This window comes from Pteropus medius, unplaced genomic scaffold, assembly GCF_902729225.1.
Source record: "Pteropus medius unplaced genomic scaffold, Ma_sr-lr_union100, whole genome shotgun sequence".
In the NCBI taxonomy this organism is placed as follows: Eukaryota; Metazoa; Chordata; class Mammalia; order Chiroptera; family Pteropodidae; genus Pteropus; species Pteropus medius.
Genome location: NW_024346062.1, coordinates 3,037,220 through 3,054,567, shown reverse-complemented (window position 1 = coordinate 3,054,567; position 17,348 = coordinate 3,037,220). Strand labels below are relative to the sequence as shown.

At 43.8% G+C, this 17,348-nt stretch overlaps 1 protein-coding gene across 1 annotated transcript; it reads right to left on the bottom strand.

Moving 5' to 3' along the window:
• Positions 1 to 2,543: 2,543 nt before the first annotated feature.
• Positions 2,544 to 17,132, bottom strand: CKMT2 (creatine kinase, mitochondrial 2). Its single transcript, XM_039874958.1, has 10 exons — positions 16,972 to 17,132; positions 13,299 to 13,470; positions 11,731 to 11,929; positions 10,259 to 10,354; positions 9,544 to 9,765; positions 7,736 to 7,821; positions 6,560 to 6,683; positions 5,779 to 5,913; positions 4,497 to 4,622; positions 2,544 to 2,806 (listed from the first exon to the last, which is right to left on the bottom strand). Exons 2-10 carry the CDS (start codon positions 13,448 to 13,450, stop codon positions 2,687 to 2,689), a joined length of 1,260 nt encoding a protein of 419 aa, XP_039730892.1. The 5' UTR covers positions 13,451 to 13,470; positions 16,972 to 17,132; the 3' UTR covers positions 2,544 to 2,686.
• Between the last annotated feature and the right edge of the window lie 216 nt (positions 17,133 to 17,348).

The window sequence follows — 17,348 nt, the reverse complement described above, 5'->3', positions numbered from 1 at the left end:
TATAACTTACCACAACTTCTGCAAACAGGATCGTATTCAAATGCTTGGCAATGCTTGAGGAGAAAAGATATTTTAGTATCCAATTTAAGTGCTATTACATGATCTGAAAATTGTCTGACGAGCTGTCAGGGAAGGATATTTGATGAATATGGAAGATTTCAACAAAAAGTGAGGTGCCAGATTGAGTGTTTAGGAATCCATTTTAGACTTGGTTTAAACGACTGTCTTTAGTTATGAATATTGTCTGAAAGAGTAAAGTCACACATGAGTACATTTCTGGTGATAAAATAAAGGTCAAACAGCCCCACAACTCAAGAGTTTCAAATGTAGGTAAGATAATTTAAAGATTAAGTACTAACAGTCTGTATACAAGCCAAAATTGAATGTGAATGTTAGTATAGTTACTGATAAGTGGATTTAATGATTAAAGATGAGAACGAATTAGATAAAAATGCAACGAAAAAGGAAAAGACATTAGCTGTACTCTGTACCTTAGATATTCAGTTAATTCTTGTTAATGATGTTGATAATGTTGCTTGGGATGTTATGATATAGAGCAGCAGTCCCCAACCATTTTGGCACCAGGTACCGGTGCTCCTATGAGAATCTAATGCCTGATGATCTGAGGTGGAGCTGAGGCGGTGATGCTAGCGCTGACGAGCGGCTGCAAATACAGATGAAGCTTCGCTTGCTTGCCTGCCACACACCTCCTGCTGTGTGGCCTGGTCCACATCCCAAGGGGTTTGGGGCCACTGATATAGAGGACAAGGCTTGCTCTCTTTTTATATCAGTAGCTATATATTTTTAAGCCAGTGCTTGTTTTTCAGCTTCTAAAAAAATAAAATGTTCATATATGCCTCTATCTAGTCTCTTCAACTCTTTTATGCTTGTTACTTTAGCTGTATGAATTTGCTTTCCTTTACCACTTTAATGAGTAAGACCTTTCAGAATAGGGACCACAGGCCTGTCGGTTTGCCCTAAAAGACGGTTTTAATGGATATTCAGAGATAGATTATAATATACCTTTGTTTTTATTATTTATTCAGCAAACCCTTACATAGTACTTATAATGTGTTGAACACTTCTAAGTGAACTTTATGAATATTAATTACTTTCATCCTCTCAACAACCCTATGGGACAGGCATTATCATTGTTCTCATTTTATACAGAGGCAACTGAAGAACCTAGAGACTAAGTAAATCATTTAATGTCATATAGTGGGAGACTTGAGATTTGTATACAAGCAATATGGCTGTAGAGTCATCCTGGTTGGCCATGACATCAGTCTTTTCTACCCTCTATGCTCTGTCCCCAGAATACCAGTCACTGCCTGAGGTTATGATCCCTCTTCTGTCTACAGGCATTGTTTGTAGAACAGCCCTCCACCCCACCCCATCTAGGGTGTTTCGCATGTCCCGAATTACAGTGAGTGTGGTTTCCGCTTCTAAATTTCTACCGCACATCAATTTGTCACTCAAAAGTTAGTGTGCTGCCTATTACCACCAGCACAAGTGCATTCTTTTTATACTTTATTTTTCTCAATATGGCAGGAGGGAAGACAAATGCTTACATTATAGTAGAGATTTATTTTAACTGGAACACCTACAGAATTCAGAACTTCCTGTTATTCAAGCTAACAAGGTTTTTCTTTTGTATGTGAAGCAATTTCATAGCTTGTTACAGAATTAGTTGCTCCTACCTCTTCTATCATGCCCCTTCAGGTTACAGACATCATAGAATGACTGGAAAAGAATAAAAAGATTTGAGATAACAGTCTGTATACTGAAGGAAGAATTTGCCTTCCAAATTATACTAAAATATATTTTCAGTTTTTAAGGCATCAAAATTTGGATTGCTTTTGGAGACTGAATATACAAACGGACAATGGTCGGATCATATATGACACTGGAACTCTGACCCTCAAGTTCTGCAGCAACCAGTTCAGGAAGCCACAAACCACAAACTCTGCAGAGATTGGGCTCGGTCAGTGACTTCCAGCTTCCCTAATTTTTGCTCCTGCTTCCAACTCAGGACCAAGCAGAGAATACCAAATATGCTCCCCAAAGCAATTACACAGGATACCTTGCTTCTAGTTAGCCTACCTCTACTTTCCCCATGCCTACAATCCCACTCAGCATATCTGAAGCCTTTCTCTTTTTTTTCACAGTAAAGCTTTCCTATTGCCTGCCTCTAAGTTTCTGCTCAATTCAAGTGATGGTTGCTAACTCTCTTGCTTTAGCAAGCCCTGAATAAATAGCCTCTGTTTTTTCTACACTTTAAAGAGAAATGAATCTCCTTTTGCTCTATTTGCCAGAAAATTATTATATTAGTTCGCTGTTTTCCAATGGTGTGTGTCCATAGGTATTTGTTAAAGAGTTGACTACAGTAGCATCTAGATAGTTGGAGGGTTTCTAGATTTGCATGTAAGTAGTCTTACAAATATTCATTTAATCATTGCCTGAAAATGTTTTTGCTTCCTGCTATGTATAATTGGATGTGTTTGCCCTTGTTAGTAGCATTTTAAAAAATCAGGGAAACCAAAGAAGTTAAGGAGAGTTTTATTGTAAAGATAGATAGGCTATACAATTTTACATTTTCCAAGTCTACAAAAACTCTCAGAGTAGAAATTTCTTTAGGTCTGTCATACCAGCAGACAGATTATTTATAAATTGGTAAAGAGAAAGTTCACTTCTTGGCAAACTGAGGCAAAGGTGGTGGCACTTTAATATCTTGACCTCTCTCCAACTTCTTTTCACAATCCACCAGGTAATTGACTCCATCGATGACTATCTGAACAAGCTCGACCTTAAATAGTGAAAAAGATGAATGATTAATTTGCACAGAAGACACATGCAAGGCATTGGTCAACAGGAACAACACTGGAACAATGAGAACTTGCCATGTTAGATGGACTTTACAGACATTTCTTCCTTCTTATTATTTCTCTATAGGGTTGTGGGGGGAGAGGTGTCTGATGGTCACTGTCAGAGATAGGAAGCAGAAATATATCCTAAATAATCAGAGTTTTGTTAGGGTTATATATAGAGATGGTGAAACAAAACACTAAATAATCATCGAGATATTAGATAATGGACTATCTTTACTGTGCTGTCATTAAATGTTTTTTAAGATTACTTAATATCATAGGAATATATTCATGATATAATAATACATTGGGAAAAAGCTGGGTTATCAAATATATGTTATAATACTAAATTTTGTTTAAAAAAACCTTTTGAATAATTGTAAAAATGGAAGGCAATTTAGAATAATGTTCACAATCGTTTTCTTAGGGTTGTTAGGTTAAATAAGTAAATGGCTTTGTTTTCTAATACTTTTTGGCATTTTTCTAGCTTTTATAATAATCACCTATTAACTTATAGTTAGACGTAAAAAATTTTTTTAAAGTGATGCTACCTTGCTTCCAGTAATAAAAATCTAGTTAATATTAGAAGCACACAGGGCTGGGCACCACATTTTCTTTAGTCAGTATACCACACTTTGTTCAGCAAGTTTCATAAGTTGTAGTATTTATACTGCTTCTTCCTTAAGTACTTAACCAGAACTGGTAGCACATAGGCTGATTTAAGTGTTTGAGTATTTTCTCCTTTTTTTCCCTCAGTTTACTAGTAGGTATACCAACAGGCAATGAAATATTCAAAAGTTGGCAAGAAAGAAAAAAGAGCATCAATAATCCACAGATTTAATAACCAGCCACTGAGTTATTAGGAGTTTCATGTAATAATAAAAAGAGACTTTTAAATTAATGATGGGCATAATATGTTCAATGAGACCACATCCAGATAAGTTGGTGCAACTTACTGAGATCAGTATTTGCTTAGGATTCAGCTGCATGTTCCTTAAGTGCATTCTTTATGCTTCGCCTCACACATCGCTTCAGGCCTACATATAGTTTATGAATCCTTTTCATCCAGTGTATTCACAGAATCCTAAGAATTATTTTATGAGCACAATCATGTATACCTAGTGCATACATTATTTACCTTCTTTAGCCCTGAAAATATAATTTTAGAAAGTATCGAGTATCTAAAAAGACCAAAGCAAAGATGACAGTATGTGGCCTTCACCAAAAGAAATTCAGAATCAAGAGAAAATTCCACTATTTTACCACCCTCGGAGAGATAGCACACGTGTTCTCTGACTCCACAGTGATAAAATACTGCTGTGCTTTCTCACACTAGAGCTCCTGCCGCTGAAGATTGCTGGAATTGCTCCCTGGGGCAAGCTGGTGACAACAGCACCCCCGTGACTTCCTTTACTCGCCTGAACATTCTCAGCTTACACTGTGCTTACTTTTATGCCATTATTCCCTGTGGAAGAAGAGCACTACAGAATGAAACACTAACGTGACTCAGGACTCAATGGGGAAAGCGGCAGTCTCAGATTTTGTGAATAAGGTAAGCCTTTTAGGCTACTTTTCTTTATCTTAGGTTGATCGTGTTAGTTCACGTTCAGAAACTGAAAGAGTTGTTACCTCTGATCGACCAATCCGATCGATGTTAGAAATATCGTACACATCTGCCACTGCTGCAGTGTCCACACCACCTGTGCCACGCTTCTGCAGTCTTAGGTTCTCCAAGATCTTCGAAAAGCGGGGATCCTGGGACAAGGGATAATACTTAGTGTTGTATGAGGCAAAATCCATTTGCTGTCATTGGCACATTCACTTAGAAAAGATGTATAATGGGTGATAATAACATTGAAGATATATTTACTATATACCAGTCCACTGTGCTAAATCTTTTAAACCTTACAACAACCCCATGAAGTAGGTATTGCTTTCATCCCCACTTCACAGATGAGGAAACTAAGGCTCAAAAGAATTAACTTGCCCAAGGTCACATATTTAGAAGGTTGCAGAGCTGTTATTAACTTCTAAACTGCTTTTTTGGCATCTGGATGCCAGCATTGGTGAATTTTTATTATTTATCTATATAACAGTGATCACCGATATAATTAAAATGAAGTTAAATCATCAAATAACTTTTTAGCATTGAAATTTTGAATCACAAAAATTTTCACACTTTTTTTTTGGCAGGAAGCACATTTTCTAAAATTGTTTTAAAGTATTTGATTCACTTGGTGTGCTGTGGCAGAAATTACTAGTTGTCCACTAGAATCGTTTTTCTTCTTCTTCCATAAGTGGAGCTAAGAAAGTGACCACTGGCTAAGTTCTTGCTGAGTTCTAGTAGAATGATGTGTGCCACTTCCAGGCCTAGACCATAAATCTTTGCATGGAAACACTTGCATGCTCTCTCCCCACAAGCTAGAACGTGGGGCCTTACGGTAACTCTGCAAGGGGACAATGCCTTGAGACAGTGGACTTCTGAGGGTAGTTCCCTGCCCAGCAGCATCACCTGGAAACTTGTTAGAAATGTAAATTCTGCAGGTGGGCCTGAGAATCTGTGTTTTTACCAGCCTCCAGGTGATTCTGATGCAGGCTCAAGTCTGAGAACCTCTGCACTCACAGAGACGGAGAAAGAGATGGAAGAGCAGCCTGCCTACCTATCTGGGCTTGTTATATGAAGGAGAATTTAAACTTCTTGTTCTAGAAGCTGCAGTCCTTTCTCATAGCCCCTCAACCGTCTGTGCTGCTGATACAAATGTCTTTTGAGGTAAACTTAACACTTTCTTGTCATTTTCAGTTGTAGGTGCAGAAAGTAAGGGTAAAGGAATGGGCAGTGACATTTTCTCTCTTCATAATGCGGTCCCATCTGAGCTGATCCTGGTGGAACCCAACAGGTACATTACATTACCTTGCTGAGCTTTGGAATCCTAACGTGGACACCGGCCCGTAATCCGGTGCCGAGGTTCGAAGGGCAGGTCAGAATGTATCCGAGGCGCTCATTCCACATGAATTCCCAGCCTCGTTCTTGGATTAAGCGTTCTACCTACAACAGTGAACAAATGACAGAGTTCTCAAATATCTATTCATTCAGCACACCCCAAACATCAGGGAGAGATGTGTGTATTATATGTTTACCATGAATGAAATGTAGGTAAACTTATAGTACTTCCTGAATAAAAAATGATCTCTCTCCTATCAGAATATTAAAATGGTCTAATTAAATTAGATGAACCATGTAAAACATTGAATACAGTACCCAGCACATACCAAACATTCAATAAATGTCAATTGCTGATATTTTTCATGTGAGGATAGTAGGAGAATATAAGATTTCTCAGCAGGTAAGGCCATGGTCAGGTTACTTATGAACATAGTTACATCCTATACTATCTCTCTGCTTAGAATTCAGCCAAGAGCACTGTTAAAGAAATCAGAAAATAACTTATGACCCACACACTTCCCCCAAACCATTCTGGCTTCAAGAGGGAAGCATGGCAGCTTGCTAATGACAAAAGAAAATCATTCATTTTTTGAAGCACTGCCCTGAAGTCCCACCCCCAAAAGTGCCATGATCCCTAAAAAAAAAAAATTAGCCCTATCCTGGAAGTCACCGTAGTGTCTTCTTTCAAAAATGAAAAGTAAAGATACTTTATTTTGTGAAGCTTCAGAAATCTCTGATAACATCTTACTTCTTTGAGTCCACGACAGAATCGCTCAAATACTCTTTTCATATTGCCTCCTTTTTCCATAGAGATTACCCTGGTGTGGTCTTCCTCATTAATCCAGATGAGAAATGTCTTATCATAATTATGCCTAATGAAGAGAGAAATATGGTGTCGAGTGTTAATTACATTTGTTTCAACACGTGAAAATTCTCATTACCTCGGTAGCTTGATTGCTTCATTTCACCTTTCTTATTTCCTAGATGACCCTAATCTTTTAATTGTTCCTGATCAAGTACTACAAAATAATGTTACATGACAGAATGAAGAATAAGACCAACTCCACCCTTAAAGATGCCATGTTTTTGCCCAACAAGAATATAATCACCCTCATTCCTCAGACTCAGGTGACAATAATTCAACTATAGTAACATTTGGCTTTGACACTTACAAGAGTATCTTATATCCTAATATATTCAACCCAAATCTGTGGTGCTTAAAAGAGAAAAAAAGATTTTACCTGCAGCCCATGGTGTTTGGGGTGCAGAAGATTTCACCCATGTTTGCTGAATAGATAGAGCCTGCCTATCCGCCCCCACTGAGCAGCTGCTCGTGAACACTCTTATCTCAGCTCTTTTGGGTTATGTCATAATAACCTACCAAGGTACAGGAATCAAAGTGGACTGAGGACTGTTGGCCAAGATAAAATATATATATACACTTGATATCCATTCTTCCTTGTAGGGTTTTGCTTAAATCCTCAATATTTATTTTTCATTTTCTGCTCTTTTGCTTTAATATCATGAAACAGATTCTCTGTGAGGTCAAATAATATGAAGCTAATTTTTTCTTAAAAATATAGTCTTTTTCTCATGCATAATTCATGCAAACCAGCGAACACTCCTGTACATCTTAGCAACATCCCAATACTTAGGTATCTCTCTTTCTCTCTGTCTCTCTGTCTCTGTCTCTGTCTCTGTCTCTGTCTCTCTCTCCTTCTCTCTCTCTCTCTACTCTCTCTCTCACACACACACACACACACACACACACACGCACACACAATTTCTAAGTACTGTCTTCTCTATTTAGTTCAGGCTGGTCATGCTGTCAAGTGCAAGTCACAGCAACTTCAGGTTAGGACAAGCAGGTGACCTGAAGGAAATCCTCTACGCACACTGCAAATGTGAAATGCTATGTCCATACCAGATTCCCCTGGCATCTGGCCAGTCACGGGCCATCCCAGCACATGTTAGTAAAGGGGATACTGGCTTATCAAACAGAAAGTGGTCCTGCGGGCCAAAAGGGACAAAGCAGAAAAGAGAAACTAATGAGATCAGACATAACCGCAAGTGCCAGGTTTTCAAGTTTCGACTCATTAATAGTGGCTGAGGTCTCTCGGCCAGTAGTTCTCAGCCTTGGCTGCCCACTGGAATAAGCTGGGAACTTAAAAAAAAAAATACTAATACCCAGTTTCCATCCCCCAGAGAGTCTGACTTAATTGTTATGGGGTATGGCCTGGTCATAGGGAATTTTAAAAGCTCTTCAGGTGATTCTAGTGTACGGCTAAGGTTAAGACCCACTGGCTTAGCCCAGATGAAAATACTTCATCACTATGGAGTGTGTATACCCCACTAGCACCAACCCCATGCAATGGCCGAATGGGCAGTGAGTGAGGGAAGCTATCCTGAAAAGTCGGTTCTACACAGCCACCGTTCTCTATGTTTCTAACGTTATTGATTCATTTGTTATCCTTCCTTTCATTAAAAAGTATTAGAGATGTAAAATAATGATCTATAAATAAAATAGCCACCATTAATTTAATGTTTAATATGCGTCAGGCTCTATGCTATGTGCTTTTATTTCCTTTAATTCTCAAAACAACACTATGAGGAAGTATAATCACTCTATTTTATAGGTGAATAAAACTAAGATTCAGAAAGAGAAAACAACCTACCCAATATCGCACAGCTAGGAAGAGGCAGAGCCTCAATTCAAACCTAGACCTGTATGATTCCCAAGCTTATGCCTTTAACTACATGACACTACTTTACATATCAAAATCAATGTCAAATGACTGACATTTTTCTTTCTGTGTGTACACAGTAAGAATATTACACTGAAATGAGAAATCAAGGGGATATGGGGAGCGAAGTCTTTCTACAATCTCTGAGAAGTGGAAGAGGTCAGAGACTTGAGCCAGGACAGGCTTGTGGACTGTCGCTGCCCAGAAAACAGCCTGTCCTTTAAGCTGGAAACCAGAAGTGGCTACCTGAGGCAGAAGAGGGCTTGTTCTGTAACAGGACAGAGAAGATTGGCCTGATAGCTGCAGAGACCAGGAGACCGAGGCCCACAGACCATAAAGCTGGCCTGTCAGGTTTGGAAATGGGATATATTTTGTGGCATTGCATGCTCTAAAATGACAGAGTTGTTTCTGCTGCTTCTTGGAGTTTAGTTAAAAGTTATTTTTGAAACTGCCATCTTGTTTTAGCTGTGTTACAGGGAAAAAAATAAAATAAAATAAGACTGGAGTTTCGTCCGCCCTAGTGTTAGAGTGAAGCTGTGGAGGATGTGGAGGCAGCAGGAATCCCAGAGGCTGCCCCCTGTGCCAGCCAGGGCAGGCCTTCCACCTGAATAATTTATTTTCCAGATCTCCCTTGTTTCCAGGACTAAATTTGGGTGTGGTAACGGGGACCATCCTCAGGGCACAGACAGGATTTCCACACCCAATTGTTCCTATCTAACAGACAAGCAAAGGAATCCTCCATTCACCCCCACCCATGGATGTCCAACCCACCAACTCCATATAGGAGATTCCTCTGCAGATTTTTATCCTTAGAGTATTTCCGTGGCTTGGCCTAAGGTTTTAAGGCCTCATCTTCACTATTGTGAACAGGCAGAAGCCCTCTCAGCAAGGGCAGGGGCCTGAGCTCCGGGAGAGGCAGCACTGCCTGGGTCAAGGCGCTTGGCTCAGCCCCACCCCAGGCAGCTCCGGTGGTTTAAGGGCCACTCACATCGATGAGCCGTTGCTGGTCTTGCTCCGTCATCTCGGACAGCTTGTAGTAGCGACCAGCCAGGTCCCCCTTGAGGCCCTCCAGGGCCGTGATGGCCACGTTCTCCACCTCTCTCCGCTCCGCCCGGCTGCAGGCAGGCGGCAGGCTCAGCCCGCGGATGCTGCGGCCTGTGCGCACCCGAGACGACAGCACGTAGCGCTCGTCAAACTGCCCTTGGGTGACCTGACGAGCAGAGCTTGGGGTCACTGCGACCATCTCGGACCACAGTCCTGCCACAACCACAGTAGGTTCCAACCTGCTGACTGGCAGTATCCCTTGCAGGGGACCCTCAGGCGCTGCACAACCACCGTGCCGGACACGTTCTGGAACTGGGAGACAGGGGTCTTAGAAGTAAGGGCGGTAAGGCAGGGCTACTTTGTACAGCGCCGCCTGAAGGCCTTGGCCTCTACGTGGCGGATGAAATAAGGAATTGCTTTAGAAAAGGCTTAAAGTTCTGAGCGACCACACCACCCCAGTGGTACTTATTAAGGAAAACAAAGACTTTGGGACCTTCCTGACCCGCTCGGCGGCCCTCCAGGAAGCATGCAGTGCTAAGGCTAAGGCGGCCACAGAGCTTTTAAGGGGCATCTGCCCCCGGGTCCCTTCTCTCAGGTGCTCCTGACTTTGGGTTCTGGAGTGCCAGCCTCATAGGCAGGAGCATAGAGGGCGAGCCTACCTTGGATGCATCCAGATCCGTGGGATGCTTCATCACCCTGGGGTCATAGCCATTGTGCCTGAGTTTGATGACAGGGTCAAAAAGGTCGGCAAACACCTGCAGGAGGAAAGAGGCTCCTGTCTCCTCTTTAATTGGTTTGTCTACCATATAGGACATGGGTGTGAGGGTGGATTGGTGGTTGATGATGATGATGGTGATGATGATGGGTTTATATCAGAAATAAAATTCTTTGAGGTACCTTGCCCCTTAGCAGGGGGCAGGGCTGCAGAGCATCATGGTAACCTTCACCGGAATGATTATGCCACGCTCACTGCCACCAGACTGAACAAGAAAATCTTGCATTTAAGAATTTGAATGTTTTCCCCAGAAGTTCTTGCCTTTGTAGAACTAAAGAAACTGCCAAATCAAAGTTTAAGTAGTTTTGTGGTCAAAAGCGAAGGTTACGTTCTAGAATGTAAGCAACATGATAAAATTGTGGACACCCAGTTGCACTAGAATAAAAGTACACAGCACTAGATAGGGAAACGCAGGGACCTTTCACCCCGTGAGGACCTTTCCAGCCCAAAATATCTCAGGGAAAACCTATTTTTGAAAAAACAAAACCTTCAGGAACATCTTTCAGGTAAAAATAACATTAAGAGAAGACATAAGAGAGCACCCTGCAGGCTTTGGGAGCTGTGGGAAAGTGTGGGGGCTGTGTGTAGGTACAGGGGCCTAGCTCCACTCGGGCACTCAGGGAGCCCATAGTCGTGCACTGCTGTGCATGAAGGAAGCAGTCTTGTTTATTCAAGATGGCTCCTGCCATGCTCTTGATGGTTGCCTTCCCAGCAAACTGTTTTCAGCTCCCTGTAACAGAAGGTGCAGAGTGGGCGGACCTCAGGGTGCAGGCTGGAGGCATTTGCCATGACTAGAGGCTGTTCCGTGGAGAAGGCCACCTGGTGGCTGAGCTCCCCTAACAGAGGACCATCCTGTGCTTCTGTGCTGAGGATGAGGATGTGAAAATCATACGATTTTTCTGAGAGATATGAACTCAGTATTCTGGGCTACTATCAATAATTCTTAAAGTTAAAGACACACCGAACCATCCTCTCCCCGCAATAAAGCCCAGCCACAAACGCATCATCTCCTAATGTCTTATTGCTGAATACACAACACCAATAAAGTAAATTGAAAGGTTTTATTTTATTTTTTTCTGTACCCATTTACTCCTTTGACAAGCTCAGAGAGCTCTGTCATGCAACTCATTCCTCCGTGGGAGGGATACTAGAGCGGCAGCAAAGGAAGCCTCGTCCCTGGGAAGCTGTAGACCTCATTGTTCCAGAAAGTGTTCCAGATGTTCTGCTGAAGCTGGTTTCCCTTTAAGGGAGCCGTGCCCGAGAAGGCAGAAAGCTGGCCCCATAGAGAAGGGGAGGACTCTGGGACCCAGGGCACCCCCTTCCCTCCACACTGGAACGAGCAGCTGATAGTTTTACCTGATAGGACTCCTCGTCACCAGCCACCATGCCCACAGTCTTTATGAAGGGGTGGCCAGGGTTGTCCACTCCAGTCTGGATACACTGGTCCAGGGTGTAGCCATTGGGGGTCACCTTGTTGCGGAGCTTGGCGTAGATGGCAGGGGTGAGGCACTCGGCCATGCAGTTGTTGTGCTTGCGCAGGTCAGGGTAGTCTGCACTGCGTGTGGAGAGGAGAGGCTTTCAGCGACAGCCCCCGAAGGAAGGGGCCTACGACTGGGCTTCGTTTCTGCCCATCCTTCCACCAGGCTCTCTTTAGCCAGTTGGCACAGGGACATTTGACTTGGAGTCATGACTGAAGTAAGATGGATTAAAAAAAAAGAAAAAGTCCCCTAAAGTGCCAGAGAAAGGGGCCTGTGTTCCATGATGCCAGCTGCAGCAGCGCACAGACTGTGGCTCATGTTCACATAAAGAGGAGATAGAATGACGATAATTAGAAATTAAATTAAAATCATGTGCAGACTTTTTTTTTTAACCCAGAAGTTTTGGTAAAAATACAACAGCCACATTTTGGTCTCTTAGGTCTTGTGGTGAAGAGGCTAGAAATTCTGCAAGTGGGACAATACGGGAATTCAGTTATTTATCTGTCCTTTGTCTATGATACAAGCTTCATGACTATCTGCTTTGTTCAGAACAGTGTCTGGCTGTTGAAAGAGGCATTCAGTAAATATCTGTTGGAATAATACATAGAAAGGAATGAAATGGGGTGCTATCTGACTGTGGGATAAGAATTGGTTGCAGAATAGAGGATTCAGGATCACCACGTGCTCAAACACAGGCAGACTCACCCCAGGAGCTCCTGAGGTATATGGTGGGAGCCAGTAATTCCCTCAGGGACCCCGATTCCCACAAGAGCCAGTGAATGCCTCTGAGAAACACTTCGAGTTTTCCTTGTCTCTCCCATCCACATCTGCCTATGCAGAATCCCTTAAAGTCAGCACTGCCGTCCGACTCAATTCAGTGTGTGTGCTGCTCATCCATGGCCGGGTCCCGAGGGCTGAGAAAACATGTCCATCTTATGCCATGCCTCCACTTCCAATCTGCAATGTCCTTTAAAGCTTATACTTAAAGTCAGCATGATAACATCACATTTTCCAGGAGGCGTTATAGCAGCGAGTAAGGCATGTGTCTATAATCAGAGTCCTTGGATTTGCGTTTGGCTGGACTAGTTGTGTGAACTTGGGCACTATCTAATTTTTCTAAACCCCCATTTCATCACAAAGGGATGCTAAGATGAATGAAATAGATACTCCATATATAGTACTTAACACGCATAAAAGTGCTCAATAAACGTTAACTATTACTATTATTACTATCCAACTAGATTGCAAGCTCCAGGCAGGAATGATGACACTACACTTCCTTGTATTCACTACAGGTCACTGTGTTTAATGAGTCTCAAAAATGATTGTCAGTTTGACTTAGTCGTCCTCCAAGGCAAAAAGAGGGATACTCGCTGACAGTTTCCAGCAGAGGACAGCATATTTCTGCCTGGCACTTGGAGTTACTTTAAAGCTAAGAGGACTTACCTTGCAGGGAATAGCCTGTGCTGGTCCCGGGCCTCAGCATTCACATTCTGCCGGTTCAGCAGGTATCCAGTGGTCAGGGCACTGGTGCCCATGGTGGCAAATAACAGAGAAGCATTGCGGCCAGTTAGCAACTTGGAGAAGATGCTGGCCATCCTTCCTCTTGGATGAGTGTCTGGAAAGCAGGGAAACTAGATTAGACAGCCTCAAAGGATGGCCCGGAACCACAGCATAGAGTTCAACGAGCAAGAGAAAGAACCCCAGAAGCCATAGCCCCTCTTTCGGTTTGTTGTTTTTCTCTTTTTCCCTTTATTCCCACACTGCTTGGGGAAATCTGGGTAGTTTTAGACACCGTGAATGTCAAACTGCCTGAAGTCCATGACCTTTTTGTCCAGTTATCTGATATAAGAAAAATAAACGAAAACAGGATTTCTACTTTCTGGCTACCTGGAAGGTCCTTTCCATCCCTGCACGCTCAGTCAAATCTTATTGTCTTTTTTATTTTTTTTTTTAACTAATATTTATTGAGATCCTACCATGAGTTATGTGCCATGCAAGGGGCCTTACAAACATTGTCTTTAGTCTTCGGAACAATCCTGCCAAGTAGGCATTATTTTGCAGATGGGGAAACTGAGGCTCAAGAGAGGTTAAGCGACCAGCTCCAGATCTCAGGGCCAACACACTGAACTCAGGATTGTCTTTGGATTTGAACCCAGCTTCTCTTCGTCCCTGGATACGGGTCTCTTGCAGACCCCAGTGCCTCACAGATAGCCCCACGCTGACCAGCAACTGGAGGGGAACCTCTTGTGTGGTTTAGGACCTAGGGGTGCCACAGATCACTCTGCTCAGTTGGACCCCCATAGAAATACATTTAGCACAGTAGCTCCTGGTCACAAGATTGTCCTCAGAGGATGTGACTCCCCCAGAGTCCCAGAATATTATGAGCCTGTTCTTTTTCCTTGTCCTTAGACTTCTGCTGAAGTGGCCTAGATGCCAGGGGCACCTCTGCCCACTCCACTCTGATGCCAGGTTCCCAGTGTACCAGCCATGCTGGGGACTTTGGGCCAGCCTGCTTTTCTCTGAGAAGATGGGGCTTGTCTTCTCTCTCCTTTCTTTCTTTCTCCTCCTTTATACAGAAGTCATGATTGCAGGGGTGAGGAGGAAGGTCATTGTTTACAGCACTAGGGCTAAAATCTGACAGCATTCCTGGCCTCCAAGCCAGAGAGATTTCTATATGGGATGCAAGATCACAGCCAAAGGTAATATTTGTTTTATTCCTGTCCTTCTTTTCTCCATTGAAAAATGAGAACCACCACATTCAACCCTTTTGTCAGAGTGCCCAAGATCTGTGTGTGTGTGTGTGTGTGTGTGTGTGTGTGTGTGTGTGTGTGTATCTGTCCAGGCAAGTGTACTGGGAGTCTGAGTCCTGGTGTAAGGGTTTTGTCTGGTTTTGTGATATCCTGGAATGTGGAGGCCTTTGGTTCTGTCACTGCCTCAATTCTGAGCCTCCAGGTCATCCCGAATATCCTGAATGGAGACGCCATAGGTGCCTTTCTGCTGACTCAGTGTTATTTCAGTTCCAACTGTACACAGTGTCCATGTGTCTGAGCTCCTTGGGGCCAGAGGACAGTGGCAAGCCAGAGGGAGGACCACATGTCAGTTTTCCATCCAGAGAGAGTCTGGGGTTGAACCAGTTCCACAGAACACTCTGAACAAATTCACCTGATGCTAGTCTCCTAGGCCAGCAGAAAATGGCTGTCTCCTCCCAGTTCTAAAAGAGCAAAGGGTTCAAGTTACTTCATTACCACTGGATATACTGTCACCCTAATGGGCACCCTTGGGCATCTCTGTTTTATTCAGCAGGTAGAAAGTCATAGGCAGGAGATGTTTACAGCCTTTCCCTGTCACACAGGTGTTTCCTAGGACTCCTTGCAATGAAAACATAGAACCATTACCAGACTCGTCTCTGACAGTAAATTGTTTTCAAGAAAATAGGAAGTTGGAACCATCTAGTCCTTTGAAATGCTGTAAAAGAGTGGGTCCCTCCTTCCCTGCCCAAAGTAAAGAGTCTCTGCGGCTTCTCACGCAGGGGTGGATGTGACCGCCAACGGTCACCTTCATGACTGGCTCCCTGTGGGATTCCTGACTCAGTGGGCAGGAACTCCAAGAATGCTTGACACAAGGTTCTGTGTGGTTGGTTTCTTCTGAGAAGGCAAATGGATCCTCTCTAAGCTGTGGCAGAGATAGAGGCCTAGGAACTCTGAGCCAGGGCAAAATCTGTCTCAGAACCAATCTTTCTCCTGCCTTTAAACATCCAGGACCCCCCATTCCTTATTCTTCCCCCTGACCCAGTTTCCTGGGCCTTCCTCAGACACTTCTGTAGAAAAGCTGACCTGGCCCATTCTCTAAGGGTGTGATGTGATCACGAAACTGGCAGAGTCTATAGGAGCATGTGGCACTCATGTGCTTTGATGGACTGGTGCCTTAACCCACAAGAAGGCTTCAGTCTAAAGGCTGGGGTCTTTCAAAAGGGCACCTCTAAATGCAGAGGAGGAAGCGGAGTGCTCACACAGCCTGATAGCGCCCTGATCTCCTCTAAGAGCCTGCTTGGTCAGGAAGCCCCCTCGTCAAGTTCTGGTGCTGGTAGGGGTGTTCTTCTCTGTGAAAACAGAGAGAACATACCAAAGACACCAGAAATGGGAAGCGTGAGAGGAGCAGACAAGGAAAGAGGCAGTGCTGGTAACAGCACAATGGTTAAACTATTGTAGCCTCGTGAAGGCTTTAACTGCCACCTCACATGATTCCAGGTGACCCTCTGGAGGCTTCGAAGAGCAGGAAGGTCTAAAGGGCAGCGCTTGAGAAGAGCCAGAGGGTTTTGGCTTCTTCTGGCAAATGCCACTCTCCACACCCACCAGAGCTTTCAAATGCAGAGATGTCACCCACTCAAGAAACGAGAACAGGGCTGACAGTAACTCACTGAGAGCCGACCAACCAAACAAGCAAAGACGAGGCTTTTGTTGGAGATGAAATACACTTAAGCCAATGTTGCAGCATTTTTACCTCTGGTTAGGAGAAAACAGTTACTTGGCTCCTTATCAATGTGTTAATAATTTCAAAAATGAATTTGTAGTAATAATATGAACCAGTTTAAACTGGATCCAGCTATTGACCCTATTAGTAATTAGCTACCTTTTGAGTACCTCAAAATGTTCACATTTTAGTTTGTGTATCCTAGGTCACCGATTTGCCGCTCTTGATGCTGCTGAAGGAAAATATTCCAAGAAACAAATCGATTGGTCTCTAAATTACAAGGGAAAGAAAATCGAAGGTCAAAGTCTCACACTTAGTGGCATTTAGATTGTTTTCCCAAAAAAAACATCCTGATTCTCTATCAAAAACAGACACTACAGCAGGGTGCTGATACGGTTCTCGCACCTCATGCGCAGCTGTTCCATGGACTGGTCACCTGTGCCTGTGCAGGGGACAGGGAAAGGCTTCAGTAAGGGCAGGCTCCTTTAGTTACCATGCATTCCACACAGGAGCAGTGCCCCGGAGAACTGTCCTACCCGTGGTCCGGGCCCATAGCCTCGGTCCACTGTTCACAAGGCCCCTCACATTGGATCCAGCAATGCCCCCACTTGGGAAGAATAAAACCAAGTTTCATGGTCTCACTGACCTTGGAGCCGGAGTCGCCCGCGCGTCCTGCTGCAAGCACACAGCCAAGAATTGTAATGCGAGCTGGCCAACCGGCCTGGAAAAGGCTCCCAGGCTGGGCGGGGCTGGGGCCCCACCGGCCAATCCCGTTAGGACCTCTAGGACACACTTGATCCCCCAGCTGTGCCCTTGAAGGCCAGCCACTGACTTCTCTGCCACCCAGCCCTGGGCTTTTTCTAGCCCTTTCCTGCCCTTTCTCTGAAACGTTGCCCTCCCCCCTGCCCCCTGCCACCCCAAGTTGGGTCCTGGAAGCTGCCTGTCCCAGGGCTTTGCTGGGAGTTCTCACGCCTGCAGCCTGGCTCACTGGCTACCCAGTCCTGCAGGCCTGTGCATCAGGGT